Genomic DNA, 25477 nt, shown 5'->3' with positions numbered 1-25477 from the left:
GCTGTGTATCTGTGAAGCTGGGTTTACCTGTATGCACGCATTTACTCACCACCCATCACTGAATAAGGTTCAAGAGCCTTAGCACTGTCTGTGTGACTGGTGTACAGATTACAAGCTTTTGCAAGTTTGTAATTTACTATTAATAGGTTTTATATAGTCATTATACAGGCTTTCAGAGGTCACCTCGTCTTCCTCACCCAGCTTTCTTCAAGGAAAGCAAATACTCCGTTTGCTGTATTTCTAAGTTAGCTTCCCACATGGTATCCTCAGCAGAGAAGGCTGTTTATAAAATTAATGTATCTCTCTTCACTGTAACGAATGGCATTTATGTAACTCTGTAGCCTTTCTCTCACTTGTTGCCTGAGCCTGGAACTGCTGACATGTTATTTTGCTCATATGCAGCGAGGCACCAAATTAATGGGAACTATGTTTTGGAAGTGATTTTGACAACCCAAGGAAAACATCTTTGTTTCTGTTTCACAAGAATAGTCCTAACTGCACAGACTAACTGCTGCTCTTCCTTTTGTACTGCACCATGCCTTCACTCTAGCACACATCATCACCCTATTCCTTCCTTGCTTCCACACAAGTACCTAATACACTGGCTGATTCCCACAGAATTCAGGTTTAAAACAGTTTTGAGGCTTTAAGTTAAAAACAGGACAGAGATATACTTAACTTAAATATAAATGAACAGAAAACAGTGCATGCATTCTCCTTCTTAATAAAAAAGCTGTGCAAGATACAATACTAAAATGTGTAATTGAATTACCTTGTGATCCCCCATGCAGACATTTGGCCCAATGTGGTCATATATTACTATCTTCTCATCGTTTTCTGACTAGTTAAAAAAAACCAAAACAAAACAGAAGCCACAGTTAAACACTAGTCAGTTCAAGTATTCTCCAGATTACCAAAACAGAAAGAAATGTGGGAATAAGTTATGCAAACAGTTCAAACCAGTTTCTGAATGAAGAGGCAGTAAGGCACCTTTTTTTAGCTTCTCCAGGGGAACACCCTGCTGAATCGGTGCTGCTGGCAGTGATCTGTGCCATTTGTCCATGTAAATCACCACATCTACTCTGCAGTTCTTGGGCCTCCATAAGTTCTGACAAGTGACAGTTGGCAGAGAATATCAATGTCGGTCCTGTGTTCTAGCCTTCTGCCAGTGAAACGCAGCTAGCAGGTCTGACCAGTCCTTTTTTAGCAACCCCACACAATGTTTACTGAATCAGGTGGGATCTATATTGTTTCACTCACACTGCCTGGAAAGAGCACTTAATTTCTTTGTATAGGTGAATTTAAGAGAGAGATGAACGAGTTATTTACAACTCATGAGTATAATCTTTAATGATTTCTATGAGATACATTCCCCCACCTGAAAAAAAGCATTAAGTGATTTTAAGATAACCAGCAGCAAAGGGAATATGACATTCCTCCAGTCTCCATTACGAATTGCTTTCATTTTGCCCCATGTTGAACTTTATCCTTAAACACTGACTTTTCCAGCATTTTGGCTTAATGAATAATAAAATGCACTCCTCTTTCTGCCATTTGCAGGGAACGAGACTTTCAGACTCTGGTTTGATTCTCTAGCACAGCACTTCAGGAGTAAACACAAATACATTGCCATACAGGACAATTTCTTATTATGCTAAGTGTTTCCTATCAGCTAATTAAATCTGCTATCTGCACACTCTCAGGTCTCTAACACAACCACAGACGTGCTTTAAACTAGTTGGCAATACTAATTTATTTTGTATGAAGCAGTCAGGACTTTCTCATCTGTAATCAGTCAAGTCTGACTGTGCAATAACTTTATATAAACAGTAGCATTTAGGACTATAAAGTTAAAACTGAATTATCTTTAATGCAGTAAGGAAGCTTAAGGTCAGATTTACTTTATAGCACGGTTGTCTGCCAAAAATATAAAAACATAACCTTCTGCATTGTATGCATGAGCACTTTCCAATATTTCAAGATCATAATGCCACTAGCATCGGAAGTGGGGATACATTCATCAAAAGCGACTTGATAATTTACAAAGGCAGCATAAAATTGTGGATTTTCAACTGCATAATCTTTAGACAGATAAACAAATTACAGCGGTGCACAAGCAGAAACAATGTACACTTGGCTGAGCATTCATTACTTCATGCTATCAGGCATCAACGCAGCTCCCTAGCAGTGGGCAACCTTTGGTGTTTTAGGGCTCAGGAAGCATAAAATAACATGATGGTGAGGTAACCGACCATAGCATGATAGATGATGTTGCATGAAAGCTGTTTACAGCCCCATGTCTGTACAATCTGTAATGCCTACAGTGTAGCTGAATGCACTGTACAGTGGGGCAGTTTGTGCTTGCTGTCCTTCCTCTGGATAGGATTAAAATGCAGATAGGCTACAATTTTTATTCCAAATAAAACACAGAATTTCTAAGACAGAAGAGTAAGTTCTTTATTTGCCTGTGAGAAAAATGAATACAGCTGAATGATTACCTGCCTAAGAATTTTCAATAGCTAGTTACAGCCAAAGAGTCTTAAAAAACAGATAGACATCGCTATTTTAAGGATGCGTTACAGTACAATCAGTTAATTAGAATTTGCTTTTACTTCCTTCACAGTTCCCTCTAAGGCTTGGAATAAATTCTGCAATGGAATAAACTCTCTATGGTGAGGCAAACCCTGTTCACTGTGTATCACCACAGAAACCTGTCAGGTCGTTTTGCCCTTTCCTCTATCAGCTCAGCATTCTTTTCTACTGAGTGTTTTAATTAACTTTTATGGGCCAGAATCACAGCTTGGTTTTGGGCTGGATAAGCTAACTCCTTTACTGGTGCAGGCTCCCTGAGTTAAGGCACCGTGCCGGTCTGGCCTCACCTACAGCTGTACCTCTGCATACGCATTGCAGGGATGTCCCGAACGCTGTACTCATCACTTGCAAATGCAAAGCTGCAGAGGCAAAACCATACCCAGTTTTTAAACGGAAGCTCTGGGTGATCCAGCAGGCTCGGTTTCTGTTGCATGAGGACTACGAACTGGGCGAAGCGACCGCACAGTTACAAATTTCTTTAATGCTTTAACTTTGTTTTCCTCTGTTTAATTTTCTCCCATTATATCCAAGTTATATCCCCCCTAGATAATCTGAAAGAATTCCTTTCCCTCTGTGCTGTTTACACTCTTCAAGCCTTTGTGTACACTTCTATCTCCTTATTCATAGCTTAAAAAAAAAAAATCCTCCCTCATTGGCCACTCTTTCCATGGTTTTAATCCTTTGTTCTTTAGGAATTTCAGAGCGCCAAGTATTATTATCTGTAATATTTTGGGTAAAGTCTCACTTTTTCATACGATATTTATGCATAAGAATATAAAATTACTTCGATTTAGAGGTTAATATTTTATTCTATAAAGACTCTATTCTCCTTCACATATTTTTAATTAAAGGCTGTGGTCCATGCAGTGACTGGAATTCCAGTCAAAGCTTCCAAGATGTCGTGCCGATACTTCCTACACATTAAAATGTGTGAGGAAGTGCATCAAGTTGAATTCTGAGTAGCTATGGAAAAAAACGTTAGCCTTTCAGTGAGTTATATACTGCAAAGCAAACAGTCTAATCATGAGATAAATAACCCCAATGAGAGAGAGAAACGGGAGCTTATGAACTTCAGGAAAGCAAGTTTCAAGGGTTTGATTAATTTAAGCCCCCAAAAAAGCGCCATGAAGCTGCAGAATATGGATTTATTTTCAAATACTATTTTCTGCAATTCACTCCCACTAAACCCTATTAGCTATGCACAAAAGTACAGAGACAGACATGACTCTGAGCGATGCTGGGTTTGGTTAGTCTGTTATGTATTGAGACAGTCATAGACCTGGCCAGCAAGATAACCTCCACGCAGCGGTGCCGAACAGTCACAGCACATTCGTTCTTGCATCGCGCTCCCAGCCACGGCTAGCAGAGCAGGAAAAATGAGCTCAGGGCTCGGGTGAGATCTGGTATCAGACACTGATTTCCTGATGTGTTCTCAGTCCTTTAGGAACAGCCGATAGCCAGCGTAAACAGGACGGGTCTCCAGTTGCCGAGAACAAGCACACAGGAAAAAAGAGTCAGCGTAAGCTGGCATGTGTAGCTGGCTGACCTGGCCAGTGCTTCCAAGGAGAGGAGGAGAGCAGAGCACAGTAAGGAGGAGAGAGAGAAAATGAAGGAGAAGGAAAATTGGTAGGCTTCTGAACTATTTTTAGGTCATTTAACCTTGGATAGATTAAACAGCATCATCAAGATTACCTCTATATGACAAAATTCTGAGAGGAACTTTTCCAAAAATGAGCATGGTTGTGTTTTTAAAGCTCTAATACTGTTGGAATCCAGGCACTTAATTGCACCCCAGGTAGCAGCCTATCGGCTGGAGCACCTTGCCTTCGTTCAGAAGACAGTGAAAGGAGATGGGGCCCATCAAGGTTCTGGGACCTTCCTGGAACTCCAGTTCTCACCATCAGCAGCAGAGGGAACCCGTACCGACCACGCCTGTAGCTCAGGCACCTCGCTGTTCCTCTATAAGCTTTTCTTCCCCCAGCACTCCTCCTCAGCCCACAGCCACTCCTAGTTCCTTTGGTCGGCCTCTGTGCTGAACCCGTGTAAGGCCGTTGCTGTGCTGATGTTACTGGGGGATGGACTGGGGATCTGGGAGAGGGGGGTTTTCTTGTTACTCTTTTTTTAAAGCAGGCACATTCACAAACATCCCAGTACAGAAGCAGCAGAGCAGAGATGGCAGGCAGCCACCACTGGCAGCTCAGGTACCGAAGGAAGCATTTGTGAAAGCTCGTGCCTTCAGAACTGCTGTCGGGTTAACCGGGACAGATCCACGAGGAGCGCTGAGGCCTGGCAGCTGGTGATGGCCACGATACACTGTCTCCAGCTGGGCCAGCCTTAGCTGCAGGCAGCTGACAATTCAAGGGCAAGCAGGAGTATATCAGCCCTACCAACCTCGCTGAAGATGCACACGAGAGGCAGCAGGGTGGCTGCAGGTCTGTACTTACTTTCAGAATGAGCTCCTTGGCTGAGTGGGACATGAGGATTCTGTCGCACCAGGCTGGACATCTCGTGTTCATGTACTGCTTTCCCTGGCTGGAGTCCTCGCTGTACGGGTAACTGCAGACAAACCACAGGCACAGTCCTCAGCCACATCTTGCAAGGCAGCCTGAAACCTCTGGCTTAAACAACCACTAATTAAGAAATTTAACCAGCAAAAAGCAGCTCTGTTAGACACCACGTGTTTTCTCACTTGTACTGCTCTGATTCTTTGCCCCATCCCACTGGGGTGGGGCTGAGCAGCACCACAGCGTAGTACCTACACGGATACCTATGGGTGTATTGAAAATGACAACTACATTTTACTCTGCTCATCACTGAATTCATAAAGGAAATGCCAAGGTTCTCCCCGTGTGTGTTGAAATAAAATTTCTGCTATTGTAACAAAAGGGTTTGCATGCTTGAAGAGAAACTTATTTACCACCCTGCCTGGCGTGATGCTCTGAAAGGGAGACATACAGCTTTCTGCCAAATGGGTTTACAAGCTACACTGCCATTAAAAAGATTAGCCATGGCACACATCCAAGAAAAGCGTGCTGAACGTCTTGGAACAAACCAGTGATCTCAGTACCTTTTCCACCTCATCAAACCTAACAAGACTCATTTTCAAAACATATTATGAGAATTCAATTTGCTGCTTCACTGACATACAGAAGTACAGCTTATTTCTGAGCGTCTGTGAAGTGTTTTGATGATGTAATACTACTGATGGTGGAAGCTCTTTGTCTGTAATTTAAGGGTTGACTTTTTTGGTAACCCCTTTAGTTGCCCAGGAACCCCATATAACTGAAGCTACTTGTTATGACATAAGGTGTAAGAATCAATCACATTCCTACAGTCCTCCCTTTTACAGCGTTAACTGCATGGCTTTTACAGTTTCATGTTCCATACCTGGAATGATCTGTTACTGCTACATGCTGGAGTACTTCATCTGAGAGCCTGCATGCTGCGAAATGGTATTTATCAATTTGGTTTATTGATCTGAACATTTTTACAGGGTGAAAATTTCTGACGATTTTTCAGGGTCTTTAGTGCTGATCACCCAGTCAGGAAGTTACTGGAGTTTACAAATATCTCTGACAAATCAAATTTCCAATGGCTGGGACAGAGATGAAAATAAATGCTGCAAAAGTTACCCAGACAGAATGATCTGTAGGTAATAATTTAATACAGCTAAGCGGGGCAAGCTGCTGTTTTTATACAGCAGCGCCTTTCCTTCAGGCTGGAGCGTGGAGCATCAGGTCTGGCTGTACTCTACTGAGTTCTTCACCCCCCCTGCCTCTTTGGCTTATGCAAGTCCCATTCATATGGAGATTCTGACAGAGACATCATAAAAAATCCTAACTAGATACACTCAAAAAAAAACCCAAACCCAAGCCCCATTTGCTCTCCTCCTCCATGTCCAAAGGGGTAGCAGTTACTTTCTTTGGAATAAGCAGGTTTCTTTGGCAGATGGTCTCAAAAAGTGGTCATAGCTAAATACAACTCCGAATTTTTGGGAGTTTCTATGTGCCACTTATCTTAAATAGACTTTTGCAAGTAAAACCTCTATTTGAGGTTTCTGAAATAATCACTGAAAAAATTTTCACGAAACACACTGCCAAATGTAGAGTGCTCCAGAATAAGGCCTCCCAGACAACCCAGTCTCCATCGTCCTGCTCCGCAGTTACATGAACAGTGGAAGGACAACACTGAGTCTGCTTCCAGAACTGAATCGTCCTGTCAACTCCAAAGCTTTCCCTTGCTTGGACCATGCCTACGGCCTTTTTCCCCTGCGGATACTCTGGTGCCTTGTATGGTGGTGTATGTCTTTCAGATGCCTTCCCACCAGCTGATGGGACTTTAAAACAGGCAGTATAAGCCATCAACAGAGGAGACAGACAGGCACATACACCCTGCCGCCAAATAATCGGAAGTTAAAACCGCAGGTGGGGATCTCCCAGAGGGTGAGCATCACAGCACCTCTCCCTGCGTGCATTGTCAAGCCCTGACCATCAGAGCTGTGCCTGCAGCAGAGGAAAGGCAGACCCAGCTCTCAGCCCTGTGACTACGCAGCGTTTCTCAGTCACGTTCTGCCTCAATCACAATTCATCTTGTGCAGTGAAAGGAAAACTGAGCACCAAGTGCCCATGTCAGAATGATGACATAACAGATACCTCCAGGTACCACCTGAATGTAAGAGCTAAATACATGCAATGCTAATGCATACAGGTGCTTTAGATAAGGCTGTTTACGCTTCCTAAATGGAGTATTCAGTGTGGCTACATTTCTTTTCTACATACACTGTATTATATGTATCTAAAAATACAAATGAAGAAAGAGGAGTTCCACATGGAACAACTTTTCTACACTGTTTGACACAGGAACAATGTTGAAGTTCAGAACCTTAACCACTCATGTTAGCTGAGTAAGTAAAGGCAAACTCAGTCTTACTCTCTGCTGTTCTCTCACACCAGCCAGCAGAGTTATGCCAAATACACTCTGACTGCATGCGCCTCTGGCTGACGGACAGGCAGTGCTGGAGCATCAGGCCAGAGGCTCGTACTGTTACTCTGCAGTTGTTCAGGATTTCTCTTTCTCCAGATGCTCCTTCTAGCTGCCTTTCCACCTTGCCACACACACTTTTGTTTCGGTTGGCTCGTTTTATTTACCCAGAAGGATTACTGTCAGGTGGGTTTCCTGAGTAAAACTTCCAATAGGTACTAATTAAAGCGACATTGTGAATATAATGCTCAGTGTGGTCAGAATTTACCCAAACCCTTGGAGGAATTGTAGCTCTGTTAATAAGGAGCAGGCTGTCCAGTGAACTGCCGGTACCAGAGTTCGTAAGGATGAGAGAGCCACTTGGCAACTGCCTGGGGAAAAGGAACTGCCAGGAGCATCAGTAACATTACCGCTGGTGACAACTGTCACCAAGGATGGCTGGACACCTTTACACAAATACTTAGTGTAGGGTGAAAAGTCTTCTGACACCATAAGCCAACCTGTGAGCAGTGTCCTGACTCGCAAGCCAACAGCACAGTATAGCAATGTCTCCTCAACAACTGTGTCCAGTCGGGGCCAAGGCAGTGAACTCTTCTCTGGTGTAAGGAGGGATGCAACGTGTAACTGAGATGGGTGGGAGGTACTTTCTGACAGGAAACAGTTCCCTTCGGCAGCCTTTGAAAGCTGCCTCTCCTGCACAGTTCTGCTTTCCAGCCCTTCCTGCACACAGTGAGTGTGCCCCAGCCTGGCTTTAGGGATTCTGCTTTCCCAGACAGCTGTAGAAGTCTGACAACACCCACCAGCCAACAGTGGGGAAAAAATCAAGCTGTGTTATCTTTTTTTAGCACAATAAAAGCGATTCTGAAAATCTCTGCTTCCTATGTCTAGACCCATGCCGATGCTTAGTCAAATTTACCGTGTTTCAGGGAGTGGAAGTACCTCCTACTCAAAACCAGCTTTTTCATCTGTTAATTGTCCCCACATTTTGTATGACTGAATTGTTTCTAATATGAAATATTTGAGATGGGATAGAATTACAAAGTATCAATGAAAACTGAGCTCTTCATGAGAAGAGCCTATACCCACTTCTGATTGGGTCTGGTTTGTATTGAACTCAGGTATGAGTCCTCACTGTTAACCTTTCTATTTACACATAGAGAGAAAACTTCATAAGGGGAGGAATCCCAACCACCTTCCATAAGTAAAATTTTTCCTATTTTCAGGTTTTCTAAAAAGAGGCTAGACCAGCTTACCTCTAGCTCTGTGACACTTTCTGATTGCCTCAAGGACAGTGAATGGAGGCTGCTAGCTCAAGCTCTGCGCGCTTTGAAAGTTCTAAGGCCAAAGATATAAAGAAAAGTATTTTTTATACTTTTAATTGACAGGGTCCCAGCTCACACTGTGTGAGTGTGGTTTCAGTAAAATGCCATTCGACCATATCATTTTTGTCCCCTTCCAGATCGTTAGTTTCCTCTCAAGCTGAATTACCACTTTGTGTTTCCCTGAAAGGCAGATGTGGGTTCCCTAGTTCTCTTCCCAACAAATGACCCCATGTCATCTGTCTTCATATGCTCATCTCAGGCAGCAGATAGTTAAAGCCAAGCAGTAAGGCATGTTGCTGTTTGGATTGAATTAGCTGCTTCATATGTACTGAACTACTCATAAGCCTTCAGGATGCTCTGCTGAGCTGACTGGCCCTGATAGGCATCTCACACCACATCAGGAGGGTAAACACAGCCCTGCAAACACAGTAGTTAAAGTACAATGTGTTACACAGCTGCCATTTGTAAAGGCTACACTACCACCATGGTGATCACACCCAGCAATCGAGTCAGAGGTGACAACAAAAAGGGGGGACCTCCTGGGCAATCCAGCAGAAAGGGTGAGGAGGACAAGCAGGACTCAAGCCATAACTCTGGACACAACACAAAACACAAAGGTTCAGGAGACGCTGTCTTCCTCTGGCTCTTTTTTATGGACTTGCTGGGCCTGTGATGTTATGATGAATGACACTGGGCTGTTGGGAACAACCTGGTGCTGGCTTGTTTCAGTGCAAGTCTGATGTTACTGCACATGGCTGTGAGCGAGCTACAATGCTTTCCTGGGAATGCCCCTGGCTCGCAGCAAATTAGGACTACAATTTACAAATGCCTGTACTGGAAAAAAATTACTGCAAAGCTGAGGCAACAGGCAGGACAGGGAGTGGGTTCTGCACTGCCACACTTTCCAACAGTCTTTCCAACAAGGATGCAATGAGCATCCTGCTAACAGCAAGGACCATAGTCTGTTTAGAACAGTCTTTGCTTTCTGCTTGCAGCACTGTTTGTAATCCTCACCTGACAGTGATGCCCAGCCCTTGAAACTTTTTACTTAATTGACTTTCCTCCCTCTTTGCCTTTGCTACAATTCCTTAAAACAAACAGCACTGCTCACTTGGGTACCTCTACCCAGTCCCACACCTGATTTTAATTCAGAAATTTACTGAGAATAAATGTGAGAGCTGTACTGGTTTAATGTGAGCAGAGAAATGGAGCTAAAAGCTGAGTGAAGATCATTTACATTATAACATTATCATTGTTTTGGAGGAAATGGCAGCTCGCTTTTTTGCTTCCAGCTGGGAAGCTGTTTCTTTGCTCCAGCCTTAGATGCTGGAAGAACCCAGACAATCACACCGTGGCAACTTAAGATGCCTCACTGATACCTCAAAGTTGTTTTACAGCACATGAATGAGTAGGAGGTATTCTATTCGGTGGAAAATACTTCTTAATTGGCAGAAAAATCGTGCCTTATAAAAGTGACTGATAAAGCAAGCATAAAAGTTATCTAGGGTTCCAACAGATTAATGTATCTGAGTGCCAAACACTCAGTGCTGGGCGCTGCCGAGTTTCTGAGAAGGGGAATGCTGTTTGCTCCAGTCCTGGCAGCAGACCTGTGTGCTCTGAGAGCATGGGGGGCAGTTGGTGAGGGCACTGGCAGGCCTGTCAAAACCAAAACCAGCATCTTGTCTTCCCGGTTCACACCCATGGGTAACAACTGGGCCCTGTACAATGGCACCAGAGGGCTGGGTACAAAGTGCAGGACTGTGCTCAACTGTGTCTGCAGAAGGGAGGGAACAAGTGAACACAAGTGAGAATGGCTTTGGTCTGTGCAGAGCAGAGCAGCTCACTCCTTGTGCAAATCAGACCAGAAAACTGTAGCACTGTGCAGCCTACCAGAATAAAGGTGGGTCTGGGGACAAAAGACAAGGGTAGAGAATAAATAGATTACAGGCTAAACGGGATTCTGGCAGTAGAAGGGACCAGAGCCAGAGAGTCCAAAGGAGAAACACTCTTCTGAGAGTAAATGAGATTCAGCCCGTCTCCTGGTGAGGGGCATCAAAGCCAAGATACTGCCAGTGCAGAGGGCCTGCTCGAGACAAATACCTCAGAGGATATGCAGGACACAAACATATGTCCAGCCAGTAAATTACATGACAGCCTAATGCAACAACAAACAAGAACAGGTCACTTTAAGAGAATGATTAATACGTGAGATTACTCTGCACGCAGACTTATCTGAAAGCAAACCTTGTAGGTGGGTGTGAACTCTTGCTAAAGTCAGCTCCTATCTTTGCTACACAACAGCTACAAGAATAATTATAATAATTAATGGAGAGCAGTGATAAAGGTAACAAATGCCCACCTGTATATTGACTGACCACAACGTCGTTCCTTCTCTTTTCACACCTACCGCCTTTGCAATGGTTGCTGACTACCAGAGGCTGTTTCCCAGCCTTACGCTGTTTGCTCACGGCCAGGCATTTCAGGCCGTGAGTGACAGAGCGTACAGAGTTTAAAATTCTCAATTGTATTTAGTCTCCAAAGGCTAAGGTTGCCATGGGCTACTTTAGATTACAGAGGGCAATGAGATGAGAACATGAACATTCACTACACAAAGGCCCCAAAATAGCGGGGTACGGGAACGGGTGAGCAGGGCCTGAGGAACGAAGGGGCCTGTACATTCTCTGCAGGCAGGAGCGTGCCTTCGCAGCCTGCTGTTTCTTGCTAAGCTGCTGCTCCTCTTCCAGCTGGCCCCCTCTTTTGGCACATCTCAGAAGGATCAAGGGAGGGTTTGCTGTTGCTGAAGGCAGTGGGGTTTGTTGCCTCTCTGCTCGCAGCCCATGGGAGGCCGCATGAGGAAGGGCCTCTGAAGAGGCTAACCTCGACTGTTTCCCCGCTGCCTGGGAGAGATGGCTGGTTTTGGCAGGTGACTCTCCCTTGGCCGGTTTCTGGTGAGCCCAGCTGTGAGGCACAGGACTGTGCTGGGATGCTGGGGCTGCTCCCCGGGGGTGAAGCCACCAGAATAAGCAAGCTGCTCCTCCCTTGGGGCTTTGCTCCCTGCATCACCAGAATGCTGCTCTGCCGTGCACACATCCAGTACGACCTGGGCACATCAGGAGAGGAGAGGAGTGGCCAGCAGGGACAGGGAGGTGATTGTCCCTCTCTACTCTGCCCTCGTGAGGCCCCATCTGGAGTACTGTGTCCAGATCTGGGGCCCCCAATACAAGAAGGATGTGGAACTGTTGGAGAGGGTTCAGAGGAGGGCCACAAGGATGATTAGAGGGCTGGAGCACCTGCCCTACAAAGAGAGTCTGAGGGAACTGGGCTTGTTCAGCCTGGAGAAGAGAAGGCTGCGGGGGGACCTCATTGCAGCCTGCCAGTACCTGAAGGGAGCATATAGGCAGGAGGGGATTCGACTTTTTAAAAGAGCAGATAATGGCAGGACAAGGGGGAACGGACTAAAGCTAAAGGAGGGAAGGTTTAGATTAGATATTAGGGGGAAGTTTTTTACAGAAAGAGTGGTGAGGGGCTGGAACAGGCTGCCCAGAGAGGTAGTGGATTCCCCGTCCCTGGAGGTGTTCAAGGCCAGGTTGGATGGGGCCCTGGGCAGCCTTGTGTAGCTCCAGGCCTGGAGGTTGGTGGCCCTGCCTGTGGCAGGGGGGTTGGAGCTCTATGATCCTTGGGGTCCCTCCCAACCCAGACCATTCTATGATTCTATGATTCACATGCTTATCGAGTTAAAAGGAACTCTGAACCACAGTTTTTGCACTGGAGAGGACCAGTAGATTTGTTGAGTTCCACAGGTACAGAAACACTGTTTTTAGATGTGGCTGGTGGGAGAATCCAGAGGTGGCCGTGGGCTTCTCCCATAGACCAGGCTGACTGGAAAGAGTCCTGAGGGTGGCAACCACTCACACACTCATATCAAGGCCCTGCAGGAACCCGCTTACGTATACATTAACATGAATTTACTGTGTTGCCTTAATACCATTTCATTTATATCTACAAATCCAATTTATACCTATAACACATTCTGATGATAAATTCTCATAGACCTATTATTTTATATATAATTACAGTCTATATGTACTGAAATTAATGTAGGATTGGAAATATTTATGTATTTATGTAAAATCCAACAAATGTCATTTGCACATTGCTCAGTAGTTTGAAAACTTACAAGTGAACCACTGATTCCAAAGGGGAAAAAAGATCTTGATGTGGATTAGATGAAAAAATAAAGATCTTCAATTTAATTTACCCCCAACTAAGGCCCAGGTGGTAATTCTAGAAATCCTTATTCAGCTGCCACCTTATCAACCACACCAAGGCTCCGGTCTCCACTCCTAGAACTGTTTATCAGACCTGGTGCAGCGATTGTTTCCTGTGAGCTGCAGAGGCAGCCCGGAGAGCAAAACTCTTGCCCGCTCCCCGTACAGGTGGGTGTCTGGCTGCAGGGTGACAGCATCCTCTGCCTCTGTACTGCCCCTTTTTGCCCTTGTGCCTGCTGTACACCAGATGGATAGCCCCAAGTCGATATGCTACATAGGCAGGAAAATACCCTTGGCAACAGCCTGACAGGGTGCTTTGAACCCAAGGGAGGGAAGTAAGCATTCTGCTGCTTCTTTTGAAATCTCTCATGACAAATTTCAACCTGCAATGAATTTTAGTGGTCATTATATCTTGTAAAGCTTGGAAAATAGCTTTTCTAAATATAGAATTTAAGTCAAGACTACAGAATTTAATTAGCAGTTCAAACCAGTACTACAAAGATATATTAGCGTGGGTACAGGGTGCTTTTCTGCAGCCTTGTGGCCAACATACCACACCTTCCCACAGAGAGCTTAAACAAAGGTGGGTCCTCACCCCAAGGATCAGGCAGCAGTGGGAATTTGCATTAACTTGTTATGGGGGCACCAGCTTGGTTCCAGCGCTCTTCTGAACACCCAACAGTGAGAAGATGTCTGTGCAGCAACGTTCTGCTTCCCTCCACAGCTGCCTGGACTCGGCACAGAGCAGCAGAGGTGGGGGAAGAGGCCTCTGTATTTCAGTTTCTTTACAGAATTCTTTGTGCTATTGCTTAGAGACAAGCAAGAAGTCATTAGTTTAAAAAAATATGTATATTTTGAAGCATTCTTGCCTCATTACTGAGTCTCCACTCTACAGGATTAAAAACTTAACTTTTTATTTGATAGTCATTACGACATAAAAAATTTTACTTCTAAGAACCTTTAGCACACAACTAGAAAGAACATAAGAAAACCTTTATATGAGGTTCAGTTTTTAACAGCTGGTATTAAGAAGCATGACATGGTAGCTGGGAATATACAAAGACCTATTTTTTTGCCAGGCCGGGTGAGTGATGATTCCTGAGATGTTTTCTCTAAGAAGTGCTAAGAGTTATGTGCTCTCTGATTCCTGAACTCGTTTACAATCAGCTGGAAAGAAAGTAACTGCAGAAGAGGTCACAGCATGTGGATTTTGAGGAGCCTAATGAAATCGGAGAAGAAAAAATCAGAGAAGCATTGCAATACATCCCCATTTCATTACAGCATTCTAGAGTCAGAAAATTACTCAAGAATTTCTACTCCAGCTCATAAGGAAATGCTACCTCCGTGTAAAGACAAACTGCCCAAGGAGGTCTGACAGCTCAAGAATTTTAAGTCCCTCCATAAAAAGCCTGGAAAGATCTCAAGGGGCTTTTCTAACAAGCAGTCTGTATTTTTCATACTCTAAATAGAGTATTTTATGAGAAAGCACATTAAACATGCCCTTTGTTTTGTTTTCCTCTGTTCCTAACATCTTCTGTGTTACCTTCCCTAAGCCCTGGACAGCTTTGGCCACCAGCAGCCCGCGCCCAGCAGCCGAGCTCAGGCGCTGGCTCTGCCTCCAAACTGGAACCAGTCAGCAGCACCACCCCGTGTCGTGACAGCACACGGGACTTACGGTGCTTCAGGAGAAGGTAATACAAATGGAGAATGAAAACTGGGAACAGCGTCTTGCTTGTAAGAAGGTTGATCTAAAGAGCAAAGAATAGTGATTGATCCTTAACTAAAGTTCTTACCAGTATAAACTCACACCTGTGGACTATCATGGCTTCATTTGAAATTGAGGGCCAGGGACAGTTAATTGTGAAAGATGCCAACGTATTAAGATAAAACAAAACACAAGTGTAAACAAATGTCCTCTCTGTTCAGATTATTACAACAGAAGGACTTCTCAGTTTTCATTTAAAACATGCAAGAATCCATTCTTTTCCCAGAGCATAAGCGCTGGGGACACCAAAGCTCCAAACCCTGTCCAGAGCAGCCCTGTGTTTACCCTCATTTCTTGAATCACAGATTCAAATTTAAAATTAAATTCTGAAATACTTGCACATAACTGAGAGGAATAGTAATAGAGAAAACCAGCTCTGTCAGGCACTGGGCGCGAGCAGGTTCCTGCACTGCTGGAGATCGGTAGGTGTGCTGGTACACGTGCACGAGTGTGTGATGGCACTGCTGACACTGGGGGCCATGGCGTGGGAGCTCGGGACTGGGCTCGCTGCTGAGGAACGTGCAGGTGAGGGCTGGTGTAACTCAAGACTCTCCTCTCAAGAATGGTGTTCCCTCTCCCACGCTCACCATAATACCCAGCAGAGTCCATTTTCTTACTTGCTAGTGTAACTAAGGCTTTGCTTATTGTTTTGCTACACAACCAGTGGTCTTCGTTTGATACAGAGCGCTCTGATGGGGGACTGGAGCGGGCTGCCCAGCACTGGCCACGTCAGCTCCCCAGCCAGCACGACTCAGACCTCAGGCTGCCTCTGGTGTCACACCGGGAAGGAAGGTGAAGCACAGGTAAGCAGTGGTGCAGCACTTTTCTGCCTCTCCTGGGTCACACTGTAACGCTGCTTGAGCAGCAGTGTGAAAACAACCACAAAAACCACACAGGGTGAGATTCTGGCCCAGCTGCAACTGAGCACAGCAGTGCCACTGGCTCAGGGGTAACACTGCAGCCCAGGCCAGCTGTGGCAGCTTATCAGAAAGATCTCACGATAAAGTCCAGAGAATAAACAGTTTATGCTGATAAAAAATGAATTTATAAGTAACTTAGTCTGCTGCAACTCAAAGGGATGTGACCTTTTCCATTTATCTCATGAGTGCGCTGAATCTCAAACCTGCTTTTAGAGGGAAAATTTACTGGTAAGACAGGAATGCAACTGTGGTGTAGATCTGCAGAGCCCTGTGTGCAAACTGGGCAATTAGTTGTTCAACACCAATGATGAAGCAAGTAAGATAAAGGAGAAAACTGGCCTGAATGATCCTCCATTTTTTGATATGTGAAATGTACTGCTGAGTGTATTCAGTGCCATTTTAACCAGGATACTCTGTCTTCAATTGCCAGCCAGCATCCCGTGATGGAAAAGCAAAACACCATGGATCAGGAACAGAAGTAGAGAGCAATTCCTAGGCTGAATCAATCAATGGACCATAATTAAGATATCATGTATAAAACAAGATCTGAAATACTCCGTCAAGGTTATCATTACAATTGCTTACCACTGCCTTCTCAATGCCAGCGCTCAGTAATTAGGCCCATAAGCCTGGCACAAGAAGCAGCCCGAGTGCTCCCTGCCTCTCCCTCCAGCCACAAAGGGGTTTTGTCTGATGCATCTGCAGCACAAATGGATGCACCATACCCTTCCCAGCTAAGGGCACCAAGAGGCTTAAGGAAGCCATTTCTAAATATACAGGCCTGGTCACATCCTCCTTCGGTTAAAGACATAAAATCTGGTATGTCTGGATACATGACAAGGACATACTAAGCTCATACAGACAAACCACAGAAAAGCAGCTACGTCATGATAAGGTATAAATTTTTCATTTTTTATTTTCCAGAAGAAAAGAAATAATAAGGGAAAAATGGAGGGAAAAGGACTGGGCAGTGAAACCAAGACCTTTAGGCCATATGTTTAATTTCTTTCTTGGATCTGTGGAAAGGTTCTAAGTTGAAAAGAAAATGTCCTACATTAAACCCACTGCTCTCTGCCTATCCACAATACCTGGTTTTGCAGTTAATAGCACATTGTGGTCATTATCTCAGAACAAAGAAAAATAAATCATATCACTTCTTCCAGGAAAACCTGTGTGCTCAGTTCATGAGCAGAGCCAGGCCGCTGCCCTGCAGCTCCTCTAACCACCCTGAATTCAGCGCTGCAGTACTGCACTGAGGCAGGACTTCTCACCAAGCGTGGTGCCTGTGCAAGGACTATGTGCATGGGAAGCAGGAGTCGAGATGCCCATGGGGGAAAGCCCCCAAAATGTCACTGGGGGAGTGAGGGACACGCAGGACCTGAGACCATCACATCCCGCACGGCAGCGTAAGGACTGCCAGGGCCCAGCTGCCACAACTGGAAACTTCACAAGGGAGAGATAAAGTCAACCTCTAATATCAGTGGTGCCTCCAAATCAAAACAAGGCAGATTTGGCTTAGTTTTGCAAGTAAACAAAGCAAACCTGACCGGGAAGGAGCTGGGAGCAGCTAAGCTGCCATCGAAACCTTGATGATACAGCTGTGGAGCTGCTCCTGATGTTTCCTAAGCCTGCAAGCATGCAGGCAGGGGCAGGGAGAAGAGAGGATGCTTATGTCCTACCTGCAGGGTATTTCATTTCACTTATTACATTGATTAGTCAAAGTAAAAACCCTGTGTGTTTCATCCACAGGGCTTTCTGGGACGGAACATTTTCACCTTCTTGCATTGCTTTTACCAGGGTCTCATCTCTGGTGCAGCACTTTAATTGTTTTTGTTCTAGGCAGTAACAGACTCCTACAGTAGCTACATTAGCTTAAAATGCTGATGGTACTGAAATACATCACTTGGATGTTAATGCTTTGTGTCGAAGCATTCAGATACAGAGGCAGCAGAGAGTACAAATGCAGCTGACTAATATTTAATTTGCCCCTTCTCACTCCTGCTCCCTGTCCACACACACAGAGCTTGCCATTGGCTCTGCAGTGGCCTCAGCAGCTCCCAGTCTCAGCTCACACAAGCCGTCCCATTTACTCCCAGTTTAACTTCTAATCCTTCTGTCAAACATCTTCCACCACCCCCAAGGTTTCCTTAGCTCTTTACGCAGTTTGTACCTTAGTACTATTGAAGCTCAGTCCAGGCCACCCTCAGCAGAAGCAGCACTCCCAGGGATTGTGAGGCATTCCAGCATCCAGCAGCTGTCTGTCTGTCAGTCCTGCTGTACACCAGCACTAGGAAGGGACTCCAGAAATGCTTTTCCAGCTACTCAGCATCACTTGGGAAGGACACAATCAACTTGCTACCATGTCCCACAAGCAATGTCCTGCAGCCATCCCACACCCCCTACAGTCCCCCTCACCACCAGTTTCCCCTACATCCTGGTTCTAGCCAGACCTGAGTTCACCAGCCAAGCAGCCAGCCCAGGTGAGCTGAGTTTATGTGGGAGTGATGCCAGGCGGTGAGGAACCAGCTGGGCTGACTCAGCTCACCTGTGCTGGCTGCTGGGGAGGGGAGCTTCAGCCTGGCCAGAGCCAGGACACCGCAGCACTCCAGAGCATCACTCAGTCATCCCTTCTCCAAAGCCCTGTCTCATCGCCCTAGTCTCTGTCTCTCACCAGATAACTTGTTAGAGCTTTCTTCTGGCTGCTTCTGCGAATTGGGGTCCCCTTGACTAGAGACCCAGTGCTGGCCCGAGGCCTCACCTGTCAGAGCCAGAGCTGCCCTGCCCAGCCAGTGGCTCTCATCAAGTGGTGTTCCATCTGTATTCGCTCATGGAGGTTTCCCACTGCTCCTTGCTCCGGTGGGAGGTAAAGGAGAGGAAGGCTCTTGTGTTACTGGCTGCAGCTCAGAGGGCGTGGCTCTTGGTAGCTGTGAGGAATCTGGTTGTGATGTGCAGGAAATAACCACTAAACAGTAACACAAGTCTCTACTGAGGTTTGGACATACCTGCCTACAGGGACTTTTCAGGGGCTTAGACCATGGCCAGATGTTCACTTCATTTCACAGACAGACAAAAAAACATGGAGCTGAGATACCACCACTGCTCACACCAATGTCCTGATCTTTGCCTGAGAGTGGAACGACACCAAACCACACTGACAGAAAGGTCTGAAGAACTGAAAAACCATTCATCCAGTGTTGTATCTCTGCCAAACCTTGTCCGGGCTGAGAGCACTAATGTTGGTGACATCAAGTAGAAGAGTATTTCTGGTAAAATAAATCCTCTTTCTCCTCACCTCCTTTTTGCCCTGGCCAGGTACACAGCTAATGAAACACACTCAGAGATGTACACGCTGCTGGTCTTCTGTTATCATCCTCAATCAATAAGAACAATTTAGAGCGGCGGTAACCTCTCCGTGCATACTTCCACTGCCCCAAGGGACCAATATAATCAGTATCGCAGCTGGCTGGTGAGGAATAATGAGATTATGATAGCAAAAAGGCAAGCTTTCCAAATTTTTTCTTAGTGTATGCCAAACCATCATACTTTACTATCTGTCCATAAAGGACAAAAGAGTAATATTTAAGAATATTGTATCTATTTAAAGAAAGTATATAAAAATATGTTTTTATCTGGGATTTTCTGAACTTCAACTTTGTCTGCAAATGTGGTATTTGTTTCCCTTCAAAGCAACTGTGAGACTTGACTTCTTCGTTCTTGGAAAGGGGCCACACGTGTTTAAAACTGTGCCACACAGATCTCTCCTGAGCAGGACTGGGTTTGTACAGCAGCAATATTGTCTATTCATGGATAAAACTGACCTAAGGGATACAGATGATCAAAACCAGGCACCTGTTTTGAAAAGGCAAAATTACTCTAACAGCCTTGGCAGGTATGTAACGTGTTCAGTGACACCGCAAGAGCAGGATCCACGGTCCTGTCCCCTCTGCTGATGCTCCTCCTGGATCCCCGGCAAGCGATGGCACAGACTCTGCTTCCACTCTGCTCCTGGTGAGTGCCGCTGCCCCTCTGCTTTCCACAGCCCGAGGCAACGACTGCCTTTATGGCTGCAATAAAGTATTTTAACAGCTTACCCGGTCAGGTGCTTAGAAGTAACTACACACCTCTCAGCACACAATCCCACCAGATCTGTCTGAAGAGCAGCTATAAAGGAGGAGCAGCTGAATCCCAAGGATGAGCTACAGCATGACAGGGATGTGGGCTGCGCTGCCGCTGCATATGCAGTGATGGGGGATGCTGGGGAGGCTGAATGCTTCCGAGAGGAACGAGGAGCATCATCGTTTCTACAGCATGTACAGGAGCACTCACATCTCACCTGCAGAGCTAGCAGCAATTGGGTCTTAGCCAGCTAGGTAAATAAATGGATTATATAGGAGTCTTACCTGGGAGGAAATGAGATGTCCAGTTCATACAATCTGTCTTTAAAGACTGACAGCTCTCTGTCAAATTCTAAAAGCTATAAAAGATAGAAATAAATGCATTCACTCTTTAATGTTGAACCAAAGCAATCTAAAAATACTACATTACATAAAAGGAAATAAACACAGACTTTATTACACAGCTTGAGGTATCTATACCCCTCATGTAACAGTTCATGAACACAGAGCAAAACACTCAGGACTATTTTGACACAAACAGTTCATTGAAAAAAGTGTTCATAATGCAAGAGCATTGTTTCACTGTGGCCAAACATGTACCACCAGCTCTTTACAGCAGTGACCTGTATGTACACTGCCTAGGTCAAGATGGCTAAATCTCTTCAGATTTTATTAGCAATCTTTTCAAAGATAAACGAGACTAGTATTAAAAAGTACAGCAAACATATGCTAATCAGCCCACAGAAATGCCAGCAAAAGAATCATACTGCTTTATATTATCTTTAGCTCAGATAAGAAGGTACAATAAACACAAGGATGTGCACATCACTCTTCCTAAGCAAAGACAAGCAGTGGTTTTGTACACCGATTTTGGGTGGTGCGTGTCAGATAGCAGAAGGAGGGGTACGTGGCAGTGGGTGAAATGTGTTCCCAGGCAGCAGCCGAGATATGCTACCAGAAGCAGGTATTTCACAGAGATGTTCATAACCCCAGATTTCATGTCCTGTATAAATATTAGTCCTCACCACATTTGTTTTCCCCTGACCTCTACAGAGGAAATAAATACCTGCAGTCCTCTGGCCATAAACACAGCCCTGCTTGTCAATGACAATCATCCGCATTAAACCGGTGATTGTTCTGATGGACATAACAACCTCACCTCAGAGCCAGGGCTGGTGCTGAGCCTGAGGCCCGGTGAACTAGGGAGTTAAAAGACACAAAGCCCATCATCAGTGCGGTGCTGGCTGTCGCACTAAGTGCCACTTTCTGCTCTGACAGCGTGTCATCCCGCGCAGCACAGCGTGTTTGCCCGCTCTCCATCAATCACATCCCATCGCACAGCTGTGCTGATACCATTGTATGAGTGGCAGAGGTTCCCAAAGAAATTAGATTGTGTCCCTCTTTCCCCTCCACCACCTCATAAATCATTCCTGAAATGTGCAATTAGCAGCTACTTGTACACATTAATTACCCATGTGGAAAGCAGCTACCTGAGCCACCTGCACTGCTGCCTCTCCGCCGTCCGCCCTCCTCCAGCAACTGGAACCGAGCTGCCGCCGGGATGTTCCTTCCGTGAGGATGCCAAGTGACAGGCAGCCTGCCCGGCTCCAGTGCATCCCACACCGAGCTCTGGTGGTGTGTTGGGAAAGATTCCACAACGCAAACACTGCAGGTAGTTTGTAGGTGTTGTAATGCCTGATCAAACGCCCCAGCATCCGAGGAGTTTGGAGAAGGATATGCAGACATCTCTGTGCTATGTACCTGACAACGTGCTCAGCCCCAAAAACACCGTGGGGGCCCAGCTGCTACCCTTACTGAGGTAATCTCAACACCTGGGGAGTAACAGCTCATCGTGCAGGTCCCCAGACCGTGATCCTGTGTGTGAGCACGCACAGACTGACGTGTAGCCACAATGCACACACATGACCTGGCCATGAGAGCAAGTGTTGCCATCCCTTTCCGGCTCCAAGTGCCTCCAGCTTAAAGGTATCACCTACCCAGCGTGCATCCATCACAGGAAAAGCCTTCCACCCCCAGCTGAGGCTTTTCTTTGACACACACACCTATGCAGACAGCACAAATACCTTTTTCCCACCTCTGTCCAGTAACCAGATCAGAGCAGGGAAATGGAAGTGGCCAGAGGAAGAGGTTTCTATTTCTGAGCTCTGAGCACTGCAAGGACCGTGCAACAGAACAAAGCTCCACAGAACACCATGGTATAAATTACTCATGGGCATCCCAAGCACTGGCCACTTTAAATGGATGCATTGTCCTCTCACACCAGCTTGGGCTGTCAAAGTTTTATACATTTGGATTGTTCTTGCTGTGATGGTATCTGCAAACTCAATGAAACGTTCAGAGGTTGGCAGGACTGAGCACACAGACCTGCATTACCATCCACAGACGTTTCTGAGGAGGTTACTTGGTGCAGTGGCTGTTTCACTGTGCCTGTGCTATGCAGATGGGCTGCTGGCACTGGTGAGAGGACAGATCCTAGGAACAAGGCTGCACTGTGTGCTGAGCTATCAGTCCCCAGGTAGAGGAACATCTCCAACCTGGAATGACAAGCCAAAAGCTCACAGTGAGCCAGCTGGATGTCAAGGCCCAGCCAGAGGCCCAGAGAAGTATTTAGGGAGCGCTCACTGCAGGCTATTTATCCTCACATCTAAACAGTCAAATACTTCCAATACATTGGTTACACACAGTTTTATTTCTTGCTATCATTTACATGATTATTTAACAGATTGTTTTTTCCCTAGATATTTAGTGACCATTTTACAGTGTCTGTACCCCTCTGTTCCAGTGTGTCCCCAGACTATGCAGACAAGACGTCTGCTCCCTCGTAAGAAGAGCAGTGACAAGTGACTCTCATGTTCAGTACAGCAGTGTGAGCCTACCCAAGAGCCTTTCTTTATTTACCTGGTAGTGCTGAGGACAGGGGGAGATGAGGGTGAGAGATGATGGAGATTTGAACTGTATGTTTGCAGAAAACTCCAGCTCATTCCTCAGTAGGAGAGCACGGTTTGGCCAATACCTTTTCCCAGCACTCAGCACTGGGGTTCTCATTGAGCTGTAACCTCAAAATACAAGCTTACCGGTGAAGAGCCAGGGTGCTCACTAGGCCTTGGCACAAACAGTTACAAATGCCACTTTCCCTTATAAATGCCACCTTCCCTCAACGCATCATAGGAAGAGAAGGAACAGGACCTGACAGGGGCATAATTTAATTCTGTTCTCTTTATGACAGGCACAAGGGTGTCTGGAGCTCCGTGGCACTGCCACAAACTAAAGGCAGTTAACATAGGCCAGGTGATCCTGGGCAGCAGTCAGAATTTCATGGGGCAGTGTCTTTATTTTAAAGCATCTAACACTGTACTACCCCCCCCCCCCCAAACACTCTCCATTCATAGCAATTTTCAGCACACATTTCTCACTTATCTCCCTGTTGTAAACTAAACAGCATTGTGAATAATATAACTGCTCTAACAGTAAACATGAGTATGTCTATCACTCTAAATGCATTAAAAATGACAAAGAAATTAAGGTCAAAGCCTAAAAATCAATATATTGTTCCATTCCATTTACTCATTGTAAGATCATCCTTAAGAAGCAAATCTTCAAGGTGCTACATGAGGTGCTGGGGTAATTTGAGCAATTTTAAACCGCTGTGGCTGGAAGTTAATTCCAGAACTATACATCCCAGGCAGCTCAGAAGACTCTTTTTTTCCCCCAGCTCAATTTCACCAATGTATTTGCATATAAATGATATCAAGAACGATGTGAGGCATAGGCCTTATCTGCTGTAACCAATGAGGTGCTGACATTATGTCAAGATATTTGCTCTATGATGTCCAGTGAAGAGCACAACAGGAATGTTTGATTAACATCTCCCAAATGAAAATCAGATCCACAAGTACGAGTAACACACCTATAGTTAGCTAGTGCCCCATGAGACACAGAGACAATACACATGGTATGTATAAGAAGGCATGCAGCACACATCCGCTGGCCTCTGACCGGGTGAAACACCTTGCAGGGCAGGATACTATCTTTGTAAAGAGGTTACCTTTATTGATAGGATTTTTCAGCCTGAAGTTCTGTTATTTCTGTTTAGCAAACTTCATGAGCCAAATGCTTGAGTTAGTTTGTATCCTCAAGCTGCTGATGGGGCATGGGGCTGGTCACAGTGAAGTTCTCTGTGCAGCTGAAGAATGAGCCCCTGTATATGCAGCAAAGGACAGTCCCCATTTGATGGGAGTGCCATCCAAAGCCTTCAGGGCTGCTGCCTGTACAAGCCCATCACCCCCCAAGAAAATGACTGGCACTGCTGCTGTGCCAGCCAACAGAGCTGTCTGCAGACACTGTGGGGGAGTTTTGGTTTGTTCCCCCTTTTCCCTGTCAGCACCTTGACCCGCGAATGTGGGTACGTACAAGGGTGAAGCAGCTGGCACGGTGTGATGCCAGGGCCTGTGGTCCTGCACTGGCAGCGTCTGCAGCACCCTGTGCCGCCCAGCAAGAGCTGGAGTGGGGCTGGGCTGATGGGCTGATGGTCCTGGTGCCCTGCAGCCCTAACTGGGGGGCTGCCGTGAGCTCCCTCGCCCCGGGGCTGGAGCATGGGCTGCAGTTCCCTCTCCCTATAGCTTGTGGGGCCAAAAGGTGTTAGATTCACTGCCCCTATAGCTCATGGGGCTATGTGTGGCTAACCAACGCGTGCTTCAGCCAAAGATAACCGTTATCTGCAGTGCTAAATTGTGTTATGAGGTAGCCTGACAGTAATCAAAGGATTGTAAGAGTTGGGCGGATGTGGAAACCAGGGTAATTGTGCTGGCTTCAGTGTAAAGCCATGAGTCACTCTTAGAAGGTCGGCGTCCATCGGCATGCTGCAGCGGGCTACCTCGGCTGAAACCACACAGGCATGAACCCTTGAAAACAGGGCAACTTAATTCAGTCATTGGAGTAGAACAACGGCAATTACTCATCAAGACCTACAGCCCAAAGTCAGAGCACTGGTAGATCAGAAGGTGATATTAGCAGCATTTATCAAACCCATCTGCAGGCCCCACCGGAGAATTCACAGCTGTGAAAGGGAAATGAAGTTTCAGACCAAAAAGGAGAGGCAAGCATACAGAAATGACCTTAGAGAATTACAATATGTGGACACTGGTCACTGTAACCTCCTTTGCCAGTCTTGTGTAGCACACGATTTTTCCAAGGGCCTTTGGAAATACAGAGATTTTATCCAGCTTTCCAGTCAAAGGAAAATATTTAGAGAGTGATTCAGCAGCCTCCTGACTTCAGAGAAGGGGCTGTGGAAGGGCTGACCCCTCCAGCAAAGACTGGGCAAAACGATTTGTTACTATATGCATTTTAGCTCTTCATTTTCTTACTCTCTTAATTTAAAATCCTGTTTCACAGAAAAAATCCAAAATTACTGACTGCAAACGTACCACTTGCACTGCTTGGGGTGTGTGTGTGTCTGAGAAGGTGTTATACATCAGGAATGGCAGGAGTGTCA

General features: G+C 45.7%; 1 protein-coding gene across 1 annotated transcript in view; it reads right to left on the bottom strand.

Moving 5' to 3' along the window:
* Window positions 1–25477, bottom strand: part of INPP5A (inositol polyphosphate-5-phosphatase A) — a 193125-nt gene that overhangs the window by 822 nt on the left and 166826 nt on the right. The window contains exons 12-14 of the mRNA XM_084264317.1: window positions 20248–20321; window positions 5037–5148; window positions 773–841 (exon numbers count right to left, since the gene is read on the bottom strand). Coding sequence (XP_084120443.1) covers window positions 773–841; window positions 5037–5148; window positions 20248–20321 — 255 coding nt within the window. The remainder of the gene's footprint in view (window positions 1–772; window positions 842–5036; window positions 5149–20247; window positions 20322–25477) is intronic.

This window comes from Gallinula chloropus (assembly GCF_964237585.1).
Source record: "Gallinula chloropus genome assembly, chromosome: 5".
Classification (NCBI taxonomy): Eukaryota; Metazoa; Chordata; class Aves; order Gruiformes; family Rallidae; genus Gallinula; species Gallinula chloropus.
Note: the sequence above shows the minus strand (reverse complement) of the source record. Positions and strands in the feature narration are given on the sequence as shown.